The following is a 16,301-nucleotide window of genomic DNA, read 5'->3' as shown; positions in this document are numbered from 1 at the left end:
TTTGAGATTAAGAATACTTTTATGCATAAGAAAATTTTCAGATTTCACAAGTGAAATATTTATAACATCCAGATAACTATAAAATGTTTAAGTAACAACTTTATATTTTAGCTCTATTATATTTGAAAATATCCCTCCCCAAAAAAACTTGAGACATTGAGTTTTTGATTGGTTATTCACATGTTCACAAGACAGTGAACTATGATGAGTGAGTTTATCTTTCTGATATCCAGTTTGTATTACACAACCACATTTATTTGGATAACCTTTTGATAGATATCCTGTCAACTTCATTTGTTACCCACAATTGGTAAAATGTAATGGCAAATTCTAAATTGCTTCTGATTTTTTTTACCCTTGAGGGAAAACTTATTTGTGTGTAATACGTACTTTGTTACTTTACTACCGTATGCCAACTTGTTTTATGTTGGGTGATTTATAGTTTTGTGTTGTTGCATGGGTCCTTCTTTCTAAGCATGTTTTATACATTGTGGTTTTGAGGTTAAGATAAAAGGTTTTTTCTTTTCATGGTTGTTTTTAGTTATAAACATCAGGTGTGTTGGATTGTTTCTCACCTGGGAATCTTTTCGGGCCATAGTGCTTATTATCAAAATAGTTGTTTTATAGGTTTCAGTTTATATCATTTTCTAGCTACACTACAACAAGAAAATATTTAACTCTTTATAAGGATTTTGCTATTCCACTAATACAATCACCACAACCAAATTACAGACAATACAGTGGTACCTCGGGTCTCGAACGACTCCCTTCTTGAACAATTCAGTTTTCGAACATATTGTTTAAGAAAAAAATGTCTCGGTTGTCAAACATAAGCTTGGTTCCTAAACCAAGCTGTCATGGCTTGAACCACTGAAATAACCTGAATGACCCTTCGACCATTTTCGGCACACGCCAAGCTTGCCCAAAACATTTTGCCTGCACCTGTCGCTCAGTCCACACCCCCACTAAAATCAGCTGTGAACGTTCTCGTTTTTTTTTTTGGTTTTTTCCTAAATATTCTGATTAAATAAGTCACCATGGGGTCAAGGAAGGATAATGAAAGCAGCAACCCAAAAAGAAAAGTTAGAGCCACAATAGAGGTGAAAAAAGATCTCATAGTGAAGTATGAGAGTGGTGTTCGCGTGTCTGACCTTGCTACACAGTTTGGTATGGCAAAGTCTACAGTATGCACCATACTGAAAAATAAAGAGGTCATGAAAGGAGCTGATGTTGCAAAAGGAGTGACAGTGCTTATGAAACAAAGATCACAAACAATGGAAGAGGTAGAAGAACTGTTGTTGACTTGTAAACAAAAAATAGTTAGCTGGTGATAGCATTTCTGAGAAAGCAAAGCAGTTGCATGCTGACCTCCTGAAAAACCCCTGGAATGAGTACTGATACAAATGATGCCTTTAAGGCTAGTAGGGGGGTAGTTTGAAAAATTTAGGAAGAGAAGTGGCATACATAGTGTGGTGAGACATGGGGAGGGTGCCAGGCAGAAACAAACCTCGTTAGACAAGTGTTTAGTGAGAAATAGGTCCAGTGAGTCTCAAGCAGGTTGTAGCGATGCAAAGAGACAGAAAAGAGAAAGAACCCCAGAAGGAGAGATTCCTGACATTTTTATGGAAGGTAACTCCCCTTCCAAACAATAATAACCCTCCAACTCTCCACGTTCCTCACCACCTTTCACTTACGCCATCAGCTCTCCTTAGCACAGGTAAAGTGCAGTTAAATTTTCATTTATTGTTTTTTTTATTGTGTTTATAGTTTTTGTAGTTGACTTTATACATGTAAGTATTATTATACAGGTATAAATAAGCAATATTTTTACTTAAAATGCTTCATAATGCGTAATTTTTGGAGGTCTCTAATGGACTAATTTAATTTACAGTATTTTTATGAGAAAAATTGATTTGGTTTTCGAACAGCCTTCTGGAACAGATTAAGTTCGAGAACTGAGGTACCACTGTATAAATTATATTAAGATGCAATTGTTAGATCTGGTGTTACAGAATGGGATATGGTATTGTACAGCTTTGGTATTTCTTACATACATAACAGAATACTTACTTGCCTTACAATAAGATTAACAGAAAGCAGTTTATTAAGTAAAAAAATTAGTATTTTTGATGCTGTGGGATAATTAAGGAGTTAAAATTTCAACTGATAAATAATCATAGAAATTAAATAAGATTGTAATAAAAAAAAAATTGTGAGACTATTTTAGTCACTTTATATATAACATCTAAACTATTGGAGAAATTTGACTATATTACTGGAAGCTTACATCCAAACTTTTCCAGTAAAAACCTATGGTTAAAAAGTGAAATTTGATCTAGTGTTGTATGAGAGGACTAACTTTTTAACTACGTGTTATTTATAATTAAAGTCATCATCTTGAATTATACAACTTAAATTCTCTTATGGACCACTTCATAAATTAAAATACTCTTACAGACTTGTCTCACAGAATTTTCTTTTTAACTGTAACAGGAAACTTGATCTTTATCATTGCAGACCTGGAATGCTCATGTATAAGATTGAGAATCATGGCATTAGGGTAATTTGTGTAAAGAAACAGGTTATGTGCAAAAACAGTTAACAAATGCTAAACTTGAATTATTAAATGCATCATTAAAATGATACAATTTTATTTTCTTTGGTATTCTGATAATACATATTGAAAAATATTTCTCAACAAATAAACCGAAGTGTCTGTCAAACAAAATTGTTAGAATATATATAATGATAATTAAGTTTAATTAAAGTAAAATGAACCTGTAATTTCAATATCTTATGAAGTGCAAATTCAACACTGTACTGCAGACTTGTACTAATACTTTATTGACTGATTATGGAACAAATATCAGTGAGGTGATGACATTGTACTTTAAATATAGCTGTTTAATGTTACTTAAACTGTTTCTTCTGTGATCAACATTTGTAATTAATACCACTTAATACCCAGTTTTGTTTTTAACTAAAATTGTGTGCATCTTTTAATACCAAAATAATGTTATTAGGGTAGATGTGATGTATCATTGAATCAGTTTATCTAGTAACAATAATACAACTGTAATTAAATAATAATTTAAAAGTGCAGTGAGAAACAACTGTGTCGCATACTCCACTAGCAGACCATAAAAATGAACAGAAATCAAGAAAAGTTTAATGATTTGAAAATGTATCACCACAACCATTTACTGTTTCCTGATTTTATGTATAAAAACCACAATAAGCACATCACTTTAAAATCATAATGTACTCAAACTGAATTTCAGGGTTAATGACATTACAAATAAATATTAAACAATTACAGCACTTTTAAGGTTTCTCTTCTCAAAGTTACCCAATATTAAACATAATGGCTGTCATAAAGGTATGTTGATCTGAATGGAAGATGCTTGTAACTTAAATCTGAGTCTTCTAATGCTAAATTGTCATCAAAGAAAACTTTAGTTGATTTTTTTGTTGGGAAAAATTCTGTATTATCTTTCCATTCATATACATGTCTTCTTAGATTGGATGTGCTGTGAAAGAAAAGTTGAGATTTAATTCTTTGGTCACAGGCTTTCAAAAAAAAAAAAAGAAGAAACTGTTAAAGTCAGACAATTTTAAAAACATCTTTAACAGTAACTGATTTCTTATCAATTGTTTTAACTTTTATTTTTAACCAAGTAAAAGCTAATCCTAATTTAAAGTACTCTCAATAAATTCAGTCTGACTCAAATATTTTTTCTAGTCTTATCTAAATGCTGAAGTAAAATTTCTGTAGCTATTATATGAAATTTAATAAGAATACATTTGTTATAATTTTATTCACTGAGCCAAAAATATCGGAAACTGTATTATCTGAAATGTGATCCCTTGAAAAAACAATGCTCTGCCACTAACCTACATTTTTATAACAATGGAAAACATTCCATAGATGAATTTAACATGTTCATCTCAAGATTTTCACAGATTGTACATTTTCAATGTAAAAGTATGAAAGCAATCATACACAGTACTTTGAATGATATTCTGTATGCTTAAAACCAGAAGACTTCACAGGTAATTTCATTCAAAGAATATTTCTCATCTTATATAAGAAAAAATTTCAGAACTTTTCTAACCTTTTGTTCTTTTTAAGAGAGTCTGACTCAAAGCTCATATCCCTGAAGCTGTCAACTACTGAATCCATCTGGGAAGGAAAATAAATCTGATTTAAAAGTTAATCTTAACTTCCAAAATGCCTCTTACGTTGAATTATAAAAGTAGTTCAATTGACTAACTACATCAATATGATTTTACTTGATAATAAATTAGAATACCTTTACAGCTCAGATAATTACAAAATAAATTTCATTTTGCCAATGTGTATTAGTAAAAAGGGTTGAATATGTTATATTAAAATGGTTTTGGAACCTTACCATATCATTAAAGTGGATGTTTTTGACCATTGACTTTTGAACAGTTACAAATCCATGACATAAATATATTAATATTTTGTATTGGAAAGAGTTGTCAGATGTTCTTTCCCAAAACAATCAGTTTTTGGTTGTATCAAACTAAATTACAAGTGTTAAACACTGATAAAATGTAGTTCAAATATGTGTTGTTTGAATGTGGCTATACATCAGTTATGTTTGTTACGTGACTAACTAATCTGCATATCCAAATTCATTTTAATATAACAAACTTAACCTGCTACAAACTAAAACTATTGTAGCAGAGTGTGGAAAACAAAATTTATATGAATTTTAAGACTATTAAATGAATGTTTAAAGAAATGTTTCTTATAGTTTTTAAACAACAGATGTAATAATAAAATGTATTTGTAATAAGAAGTATTCACATACCATGTAGAACCTCAATATGAAATTGATGATATGCTTTGCCCGTGAAACTTCAAAGAGTTTAAAACAGTAGATAAATATATAATGTAATCAGTGATGTCAAGAAAACCCACTTGTAGAGAAATATATATGCAAAAATGGCTCGTTTGGGTTGAGAAAATTTTTTCTCAATACTATGTAAAATGTAAAATACTATGTAAAAACTACACTGACAAACACCACACCAACATTATTTATAAAATACAATGTGATAATTGCCACGACTTCTATATTGGTAAAACAAGTAGAAAAATGGAAACCAGATTCAAAGAACATAAAAAGTCACCTTCACACATTTTCGAACACTGCAAGTCAAATAAACATAAACAAATGCAAAATTAAAGAAGCCTTACTTATACAACAACTTAAGCCCTAAATAAACCAATATAAAGGAACGCCTTTATACCTATATTAAATATAATAATATTATATATTGAAACATCTAACACCGCCCTCTACATTCCGACACTCAGTTACACAACCCCTTCCAAACATGTGGTCAGCTTCCGGTCAGTTACCTTTCTTTTTTTGTGAACCTGACGATGACCGAAGAAGGTCGAAACGTTGTTCACTCTTCTACGTAAAATATTTTCTCAACCCAAACGAGCCGTTTTTGCATATAATATATAATGTAGTTGTAAAGAGAAATTAGAAAATGCATAAACAAGGGAAGAATATATTAGATAACAATTAACTACAAAATTTACAGACAGTAAAGTACTTTATCAAAAGGTTAAAAACAACAATCAGAAATAAAAGGATAATATGCAATATCCGAGAAGAGATACCACTTTGCAACTAAATGCACAATATTTGCAGGAAAGAGAAAACTGTATTTAACAAAATAATCACAAATAAAACAAGAAGACTTGTTATCTAAAACATAAAACGAAAACGTAATAATCATTTAGATGATAACTTAATATGTAGCAATTAAAATATAAACATATCTTAAAATAGCAGACACTGATAATTCTGTAAAATACATACAGGAATATAATCTGGAAAATAACCTTTAGAATATTCTCGCCAAGGACTAGCAGAACTAGCACGCCGATGGTCATTAGCTAAAAAAAGAAAAGTTTACATGTAACGAGAAAAAGGTGGATTTAAAATAATAGTGTGCTTGATTCAACACAAAATGGTGGAATGACAGTATTATGTTTTAAAGAATTTCACATATTAAGGGCTTGAAATAATAGGTTTTATGCATGTTGTTACATTCACCTTTGCATTTTTGGTTACCTGCTGTCATTCTTCATTAAAAACAGATGCACGTGACAACATATTAATTTTTGTATGTAATAAATTTATTTTAAAAAAGTTATATTATAACATACACAAGTTACTTCTAGTTATTAGTAACATTTTAACTTGGAGTAATTATCATATCAAATAATTAATCAATTTTTTTGGTAAACATTAATAAACTCACGAGTAATACTTCGAGGCTGGTGTCCAGTCTTCAAAGTAGAACCAATGACTTGAGATTTTTCCTGTAGTTTAAGACAACATGTATATAAATGCTTTACATATTTGTATTTTAAATTTTACACTTTTTTTTTTCTTATTAAAATATTTTTTGTTGTATATTGGTAAAATATACAATAAATAAATTGTTGCATTTATTTGTCATTTTTAGTTGTCATGTCACAAAATGTTTTTTAGTAAAGTTAAATCTAGATTTAAAGCTGTTATTCAGTTCTTTTCTCTCTCTCTCAATACGTGTTAATTTCATGCAAGTCACTTGTGCTAAAAATGTGCATCAGATTACCATTATATGCAGTAATATACAATTTGTACCAGTAAGGCTATTAAATTTGAACTAACACAGAAGGAGAAACGATAACAGAAGATTGCCATATCATTGAAAATGTTTGTAGTCTATGAAACAGCTAGAGCTTATTTGATGTTAAGCTGCCAAACAATAAGTCTAACGATGTAGAACACTAAATACTGGGTTTCAATACCTGTGGTGGGCATAATACAGATATTACAACTGAAAGAAAGACAAAAACAATAAAATATATAGCATAAGTGTAGAAGAAAGTTACTCAAGGAATATTGCTCTTAATCACAAAATGACAAAATGTTTCATAACTCTTAAACTTTTTATTTACTTCAGGTGTTTTGAAACTATCATCCTTTTTATATAATTTTTTTTCAAACCTTGGAACGTTGCTGTTATTGCTTTTATTAAATAAATGTATTTAATGAGATAAAGCATTTAAATTTGACGAGTAACTTATGATATTTACAGCTAATAAATAAACATGGAGAAACATTAATTCATAATCACATAAATATTGCATTATCAAAACTAGTGCAACAAATGCATAATAGTAAAATTTAACAATAACATATTACAAACAAACATGAAGATGTGTAATTTTAGCTGATTATGTGGTAGTTAAAATACTGTAAGTACGCCTTTCTCTTTTCTCAGATGCTGAGACAAATTTAAGAAAGAAACCCTACTTACTGTAAATGGAGGATGATGATGTCCAATATAATTTCTTCCAAAATATTTTCTGTAGAGGCGACATACAGTACAACAAGTATCCTTTTCTATAAAAATGTACAAAATCATGAACTGGTGTTGAAATGAATAGTTTTAATATTTGTATGTCTCTACTTTCTTAACTGTTTTTAAATAATTTTTCTCTATTCTGATTTACCTTGGTATTTATTTCCACACTACATATACAGTGGTTAAGACAAGTGTAAGAATTAAGTGTTTGCATCTTGTTAGGTGTGATGAGTAGGTTTTATTTGGGAACTTTAGACTGGTTCATATTTTTAAGGAAGCTACTAGTAAAGATGTGGAACTCTTATGTAGAGTTTGTAAGTTCAAGACTATCCTATATAAATTAGAGGCAACAGGTAAAGAAATAGGAAATGGCAGCAGAATTTAAGAGGAGCATAAGCTTGTACACTCAAGAGATACATCAGCTAATGATGATTTTCAGGAAGTTAGAAAGAGTGCTATTAGGGCTAAAAGTAGTAGATTTAAATGTAATAAGCCTATTTTAATAGAGTAACAGATTTCAGCCCTTGGCTTGTGAAGATGAGAACTATTGGAAGGTAGGAAAACAAGAGGGTCAAAGAAGGATGTGAATGATACACTTACGGATGTTATAGTTATGGGTGATTCCTAGTTTGTGCCATTCATTTTATGGCTAGTATAATTTCAAATGTCATCAGCTTGTTTGTGTTTCATTTTACATTATTTAGCTATAAAATGGTTCAGACATTAAAGTCTCAATCTGTTTTGAAAATTGCAGCTACAAATTTATTAAACAGTAATAAAAAATCTCATATAAATTGCATACCTGCACTAAAACCTTTTTGTGGATTAGACAAAACAGATCATCACATGGGAAACTTCGAAAAATGCCACCAATTTAAAGAAAATGCAATATCAAAATACTTTATTCTGTTTCTGTCAACAATGTGACATTTTTGTCATAATAAATAGAAATATTTTTCCTTTGATTAGTTTCTATTTTTTAGTATAATGTGTATTATAACAGATTTACTGTTATACATTGGGTTAAATACCTACATGTGTTTCAGTATTATGCATGTGACATATACTGTTGGATGTGTATTGAGCATGTTCCACCTGTTTTCTAAATTTCTATAAGATTCTGAAGAGCAAGAATCAACGGTATGTGATTTATGTGTTTTCAAACATTGTTGAAAGTTCGAAAATCTTGTGTGATTTGTATAAAAGCAGCCAACCAAGAGACAGATTATTGTTACTGGTCAGCTACAGTGAGTATACTATAAGCTTTGGAAGCTTTAATTGTGAGTAACATTTATTAATTGGAAAACTACAGAATTTGACCAGGAAAGTTTATAGATTTCAAACATTACGAACCATGGAACTTCAATGAATTAACTTCGAACATTAGTATTTCTATGTGGACATTAGACACCTTTATCTGTAAAAAGTAAAAATTCAGCCTGTAAGGGTATGAGGCAAGTCAAGAAAAGGCAGCACTAGCTTAAGCGAAGCATAACAATATTAACTCAGAATTAATTTGCTCATCATGGAGCTGGATCATTGATAAAATATTCAGTTCTAGACCAGATATTTTCTGTAAGTTCATAAAACTGTAGTATAGAAATCATTACTTGTAGTTACTAGTTGTAATATCTGTTATTATAAATTGTATTGTTGTTTGCATATTAAAATATATTTCTCTTAAGAAAGAAAATTGTGTTTATCTATCTTGTTGGCAAATGTCATAAATTTTATACATATTGAAATTCAAATAACTGCTAAATTAAAATTAAAACTTCCAAATATTCAAAATCATAACATGTAATGTAATAAATCAGAGACTTGTCTGAGAAAAATTATAATATGTAACAGCATATGTAAAATCAGTAATTAGCTGTTTAAGGATTCATGCCATAACTATTTATTCAAAAGTGATAGGACATACATTTCTGCAATATACATATAAAACCACAATTACTTAAATTATATTTTATACAATGGAGACTGTTGTTAATATGACATAGAACTTATCAACACACATTAAGGAAGTACAAGTCTGATTTAATTTCAATAGGTTCCCCATATGTTACAGTGAGACTTGGAGATTTTTTGAAATCTTTAAAAGCCTTATTTGATTCAGTTTAATTTTAATATGAAAAAAATCAAGGAAACGTAAAATGAGTTTAAATTTTAAGTAACAAGTTAGCTGAAGGTACTTGTCTATTAATTGTTTAGCATATTATCTTTATGGCAAGAGAATTTTTATACAAGCTTTTTGATAGGAAGCTAAAAAAATTAAATAGTTTTGACAGAAATATCATACTAATTTTTCATGTCCACTACAACTTTCAAGTTGTTATACAGAGCAGAGAGAAGTGTTTGCTAACTCTTTAATGTTTTATAACTATAATATAGCTTTTACCTCTATAGCCACCGTCATCAACCAAAACCTCTGAGGAGAACTTATGAGCTTTTTTTGCATTACCAGATCTACTTTTTGGCTCTAGTGATCTAGAATTTGAAAAACTGTGTTGAATTTGGCCACTCATAGAATCATGCTGGAAAATAGAAAAGCATGTTTAGAAAGTGACTTATTCAAAAAAAAATGTCTAGTTCTGATAAATTTTAATAATTGCAGCTTTAACAGTTGTAAAACATGCAATCAATAAAAAGTTATATGTACTAAAGTATAACCAATAAAAATTCACTTCATTAAAACAAAGTTCACAAGTCTTTAAATGAAAACCTGTGTGTGTATGAAGCAAAAGCTACAAAAGGACTTTATAAAACATTAATGGCATATTCAAAGTGTGTTAAATCTGTTTTTTCAAACATTTAGATGTAGCCTTAACATGCTTTTAAAAGAGATAAAGAGTTTATATAGTACTGACTTTACATGTCGATTGCTATTAAATAAAGGGAAGCTTGAAAATAAAAGTGGTAAATAATTGTATGAAAGAAAGAATTTTAAGTAAATGTTATTAATTATAAGCTATAAGATATACACATGATGCTGAAATGCTAATAAAAGCAGAGGAAATTGCTTTTTGTTGGTAATGGAATATAGAAAGTTCACACTTCTGTCACCATTAACTAGACAATGGTGGAACATCATACAGGAAATATGACATCCATACACTGTAATTCAAATCTAAAGTATGAACTTTCAATATTAGAAATATCTTGTAATTTAACATTCAACTTAATAGTTTTGATTTTCACTCATTGCAGTATATACTTTATTGTTCTGACTGGCAAAATTACTCACAAACAAAAGATCCTTACAATGCTAATATACCAGATCACATTGTTACATAAAAATATAACTTATATTTCCTTTTTTTTGTGTTATTATGATACAGACTACTTAATAATTTTTTTTTTAAATAGTAAATAGTAACAAAGATCATAAATTGGCCACAAAATGTAATGCTTTACACTAAACTATTGTTATACAATAAGAAATACATACTGGCACATATCTGACTGCAAATGGAGGGTGTATATTTCTTGTAACTTTATCCTGCTGGATTACTTGACTTTTAAAAGGGCTTTCAACATATGAATACTGTAAAATTATATTTGTACAAACATACATATATATATATATATATATTACATGTATATATAAAATCAGGTATAAAAATTAATGGCTGGTACTGAAAGGAATAGTTTCAACATTTGTATCTCTGTAGTTTTTAATTTTTTTTCAGCTTTGGTAAATATGATATGAATTTGTTTTTTTTTTCCTATATTAATTTATCCTTTGTGGCAGAAAAATGTGTCAAGAAAAGCTTTAAAGCTTTTATTTTTTTTTAAATAAACAGTGTAGTAAATTTTATAATTCAAAATTCTATTACCTTATTTTAAGTAATGATACTAAACTATTAATATTAGAGTTTATGATTTAAATGATGCATGTGTCTATTACTATTGCTGATTTAATAAAACTTTAAGGTAAAAAATATATGAAATTTCCAATCTATCAAACACTATACATATTTTTCAGATACAGTTTCAACTTGCCCTTTTTCACACTCATTGAAAATAAACAGGCTGTGTAAATTCTTTTATAAAATTTCTCTACACAGGCTGCTCATTATTCCCTTACATACATTACATATCAATTTGAATAAGTTGTAAAAATTTAGACAGATTGTATGCTTTACTTGTGTAATACTTATGTGATGCTTTAAATTGAACTTCTACACACTTATTTCATACATGTATTCTAAAAGTGATCAATTATGTTACAAAAATGTACAGGAATAACAAGCACAGAAAGTGGAAACATTTGTGTAAGACCCACAAAAATGCTGAAACCAAATTATCTTTTAAAGTGTAATTTGCTAAAGAAATTTTGATAATATATCCAAGTTACCTTTTGGTGAGTGTGAGATGATCTTAGGGAGGAGGAAGTTTCTTCAACTGAATACCTTGTAGATTCTTTGATTACAGAAGATGTGGAAAACTCCATTTTAGGTGATATTATTCCCTGTAAGAGAAGAAACATATGCCTCAGCTGAAAACAACACATAATATTTCCAAAAATATCTACTTTAAAAATATAGAAAATGTCATTCAAATGAAATTGATTTATAAAAGTTACAGTTTTATAACTATATACAGTTCACACAAAACCAGTTGTTGATAGGTTTGCACATTGATGGTGCAAATAGCATATCAACCATTACTATGTCTGTCATATCTAAACTGGTCTGATGAATCTCGGTATTGAATGAAAGGGTTCATGAGCACTGGATATAGTGTAGTGTGGTTGATATAATACAAAATACTTCTTTACTTTTGTAAGTTCCCATAATTCATATAACCTTTAAAATATTTTTCTCAATTAGTTATTCTTTTACACAGAGGAAGAAAATTTTATAATTAGAAATAATTTTCACTATAGAAAAATATTATCATCCAATATGGTATCCTATCTCCTTTCACATAATAGCTAGAATCTCACATTGAAAAATTGGAAGAATTGGTGCAAAAGTTACCTTGATAAGCACCATTCAGAAAGTATCCGAAATATATTCATGGAATGTCTGATGAGAGAGAAACACACCCATAGGAGACTATATCACATCTGTACGAGGTATACTTTTTACTCAGTAAGGTAGTAAGTGTCACATAAATGGATGGCAATTAGCTGGAACATATCCATTAATGCATACATGTTGGTTGGTCCAGCTCAATACCCAGGAATCAACATCCAGAAGATAGCAGGATGGAGGGTTCCAACCAAATATAGTAATGGTGGAGAAAACTAAACAGATGTGCCCTAGGGTGTAGAATAGAATGGCTAGGGCATGTTAGACCATACTCATTGATAGCAAGAGGGCACTTACCATCTTCAACTCAAGCCCATGAGATGGAAGAGAGGATGTTCCATTTCATCTGACTAGAAAGGGCACATGTGTGCAAATTCTGAATCAACACCAGTTAATCAAGAACTTTACATTCAAACTACAATGATAGTATGTTAGTTCATTACAATCCCAAACCAACTAGATTTCCTGTTCCTGATCCAGCTCCATGTACTACCAGAACTTAGAATGTTTGTTTTGAAATTAGGCACAAAGCTACACAATGGGCTATGTGCACTCTGTCCACCATGGGTATTGAAATCTGGATTCCAGCAGTGTGAATCCACAGATGTACTGCTGTGCCACTAGGGAGTACCAGAACTTAGAAATTGCAACCCACAAATATATGTTGGAGGTAACCCAGCCAACCAAAATATATGTCAGTCAGTTCATCTCCTTGCAACATCAAACACCCAAGCTTCAGCTTGATGGAGGAGGTAAGCCAGAGATACCCCAAACAACTAGTACATTGTGTCTATGGTAGGATAAAGGTTCAAAACTAACACATGTATAAGGACTTATGTTAACTGGTCCAGCTCTAATCCAAAACCCATCCCCTAGGAACCAACATTTAAGCAATGATAGGATAATGGTTCCAACCAAAGGAGTGAATTACATTATGGTAGATCTACTCCAGATTTTGATTTTTGTGATAATTTGGACCAGCAGAAAGAGAGAAGTAAATTTAACAAATCACAGTTGAACCACCATGTGTAGAATGACACAGATGAGGAAGAAATAACCACATGATATAAGTAATGGGAGAGGAACATATTTGAAATAATCCATATGCTTAACCCAATGATTTCTTTTGTAGGACCATGCAGATTAGTTGCCAGAGAAAATTTAGGGTTTGAGGTCTGAAACTTCAAATCAACATTAGAAATTAGAAGATAGGAATATATCTGCTAACCTGATAATTTGATGAATGCCATCCACAAATGTAGAGGGTGAAGTGAATGGTCTAGAAGAGAGGATGGAGACCAAGAAATGAATAACTGGGAGTAAGACCCACAAAAGGAAGCTGTATGGGTAATATTACAGCAAAGAGCATGAACTGGACATAGAAGTCTCTCCAGTTCTGAACAGGAGTATAAATGTGAAATGGAGGAGAGGGAAATTGGCATTAAGAATAGTTCCTTTCATAAGCCACTGATGATTTTAAAAACAGGATCTAGGCAAAGGAGAACATGGGTGTGGTGCTAAATAGTATGTGAAACACTGATGTAAAATATGTCCTACTGTCAATGCCCACAGGCTAAAAAAAGTACAAAGTACATCTTAAGTAAGAGAAGGTAGATGGAACAGGTAGCCAAAAGTTCAAAGAGAGGAAAATTCTTGATGATGAGAAACCCACTTGAAATAAAAATGTATCTCAGAATGGCTGGTATGGGTATTAACACTTTTATTCATAAGAAGAGAATAATGTTTTGACCTTCCTAGGTCATCATCAGGTTAACCTTTCTTAATACTCATACCAGCCATTCTGAGATACAAAAGAGAGAAAAAGTAAAAAAGTGGAAAACAGCATTAAAACCCCAATCCAGCAATACAGTAATGCAAGGAGAACAATCAATTCAGAAGGAATGCAACAAAAGAGAAACTGTGGGGAGGAGAATACTTTACAAAACCTGGTAAAACAGGTGTTAGATAATGTTGGTCTGTATTCTGAAACAGAAGATTATGAGTAGTCATGATCAAATAGCAAGGGAAGGAATTCTGCAACATGAAGCACAGTCAGTTGAGAAGGACAGAACCCATGGTGCAGAGACAATCAATGAAATGTCTGCTACATTTCCTGAAAAATCACGAGTGAGGATAGTAAACAAATAATACTGATGTTATATGTGGTAAATCTGAATTTCATCTCAAGTAACCAGAGAAAAGATACAAATGAAAACAGAGTATGTGGAGTGCAGGATGTAGAACTAGTGATTGGGGTTAATGGAGGTGGGATGGCAAAAGAAGTAATGGTGTAATTGGTCAAAAACGGATGAGAAGTGATGAAAAGAGCATTTTTGGCCAAAAAGGTACAATGAGAAGTACCAAAGATGAAGTAAACTAGATGACAAATATCAACCTGTGTAGGATTCAAATTGGAGGATATGAATATAGGTAAAGATTGGTTAAATCTTGACTGTGAAAGTTTACAACCAAGGTCTGAAGATGATATAATGGAGACCACAATAGAGGAAATTTGAAGTTCTGATGGGTGCCAAATACATTTAAATGAGGAGTACCCCACTGTGTGTACAACTACCAGAAAACATGAGGGTAAATGGATTATTCTGCAGAGACGATTTGGCCTGGATGAAAAAGACAACCTGTGAATTGATTGAAGGCACTTAGAATAAGATACACAATGAAGCATGTGTGAAGAGCATGTACCCCACAAAAAGTAGTTCCAACATAGCAAATGGGAATAGGTGTCACCCTGGTGATTGATTTATGAGACATCTGTTTGAAGCATGAAGAAGTTTTAGATCATATTGAGTCCACAGAGCATCATCTTGGAACAACTGACTGTTCATTGAGTTCTGGATCAGTTTCTTTTCTCTGTTTGGGGGGCAAATTGGTCATGATCTAAAGCTCATTGAACAGTCAGTAGTCCCAAGATGTTGATGTTTAATGTTAACATAACCTGAAACTTCTTAACATTCAAACTCACCCCATAATCCCTAAGTAAGGCACCTGTGAACAGGTGAAACTTGAGATGAGGAGGTGAAAGAGGTACCCCAACTGTGGTGATTCTGTATAGCAAACATGTGATATCATCCAGGAAGGAAGGTGGGAGTTGGATAATGGAGTCCAAGGAATTCTTGGCAAGGTTCCTTTGAATGTACAGCATCCATTGAAAGGTCCACATGTGAGAAGAGCTTAAAATATATGTACTTCCAAGGAAGCACAAATCCCCAAAATATAAGAGTCTTAGTTACTAAAAGATCCATGACCTGTTCATGAAAGGGAGAAAGTTAGACCCGACTAAGGTAAAACTTGAAAACTACTCTTAAGTGGAAAACATATTGGGTAGGCACAAGGAAGGAATTCTTCACCTTGATGATACAACCAATATGAGCTGTTTCTCTCCAAAGCTGTATATGTTTGTGTGCTACAGTTTCTTATGGAGCTAGCAGGAGCCACTTCATACAATGATAGAAGTGTAAGGTGTGAGTATGGAGTAGTTGAGCAAAATCCATGAATCCTTGACAAAACACACAGGTGCTGTGGCCAGCCTGAAGGGCAATGCAAATAACTGACCAACCTTTGATAGATTGTTTAGACAGAGTATTCATGATGAAACTTCATAGAATGGATGGCAACTGCCTGTTGTGAAGATACAATGTAGAAGATGATGTTTCGAAAGGCAGAAGACTTTCAAAACATCATCCTCTACATTGTGTATCCACAACAGGCAGTTGCTATCCATTCTATGAAGTTCCAACTGACAAACCTGTTCCTGTGAATGAAAGGAATATAGTTTCCACATTGTGGGGCAATGGTGATGTGTAGGTAAGCATCTGAGGCACATCTGGAGTGAAT

General features: G+C 31.4%; 1 protein-coding gene across 9 annotated transcripts in view; it reads right to left on the bottom strand.

Moving 5' to 3' along the window:
* Positions 1-2,614: 2,614 nt before the first annotated feature.
* LOC143244861 (uncharacterized) overlaps positions 2,615-16,301 on the bottom strand; it is a 35,944-nt gene continuing 22,257 nt past the window's right edge. For 3 of the 9 annotated variants that reach the window (XM_076490281.1, XM_076490280.1, XM_076490284.1), the window contains 8 exons: positions 11,768-11,881; positions 10,859-10,954; positions 9,809-9,944; positions 7,360-7,445; positions 6,313-6,373; positions 5,868-5,944; positions 4,116-4,183; positions 2,615-3,530 (listed from right to left, as the gene is read on the bottom strand). In XM_076490281.1, the coding sequence (XP_076346396.1) occupies positions 3,356-3,530; positions 4,116-4,183; positions 5,868-5,944; positions 6,313-6,373; positions 7,360-7,445; positions 9,809-9,944; positions 10,859-10,954; positions 11,768-11,881 (813 nt within the window). In that variant the 3' untranslated portion in view covers positions 2,615-3,355. The remainder of the gene's footprint in view (positions 3,531-4,115; positions 4,184-5,867; positions 5,945-6,312; positions 6,374-7,359; positions 7,446-9,808; positions 9,945-10,858; positions 10,955-11,767; positions 11,882-16,301) is intronic. The other 6 variants (XR_013025358.1, XR_013025357.1, XM_076490283.1 and 3 more) reach the window with 4 other exon arrangements.

This window comes from Tachypleus tridentatus, chromosome 2 (genome assembly GCF_004210375.1).
Source record: "Tachypleus tridentatus isolate NWPU-2018 chromosome 2, ASM421037v1, whole genome shotgun sequence".
Taxonomy (NCBI): domain Eukaryota; kingdom Metazoa; phylum Arthropoda; class Merostomata; order Xiphosura; family Limulidae; genus Tachypleus; species Tachypleus tridentatus.
This window is presented reverse-complemented; position numbering and strand designations above follow the sequence as displayed.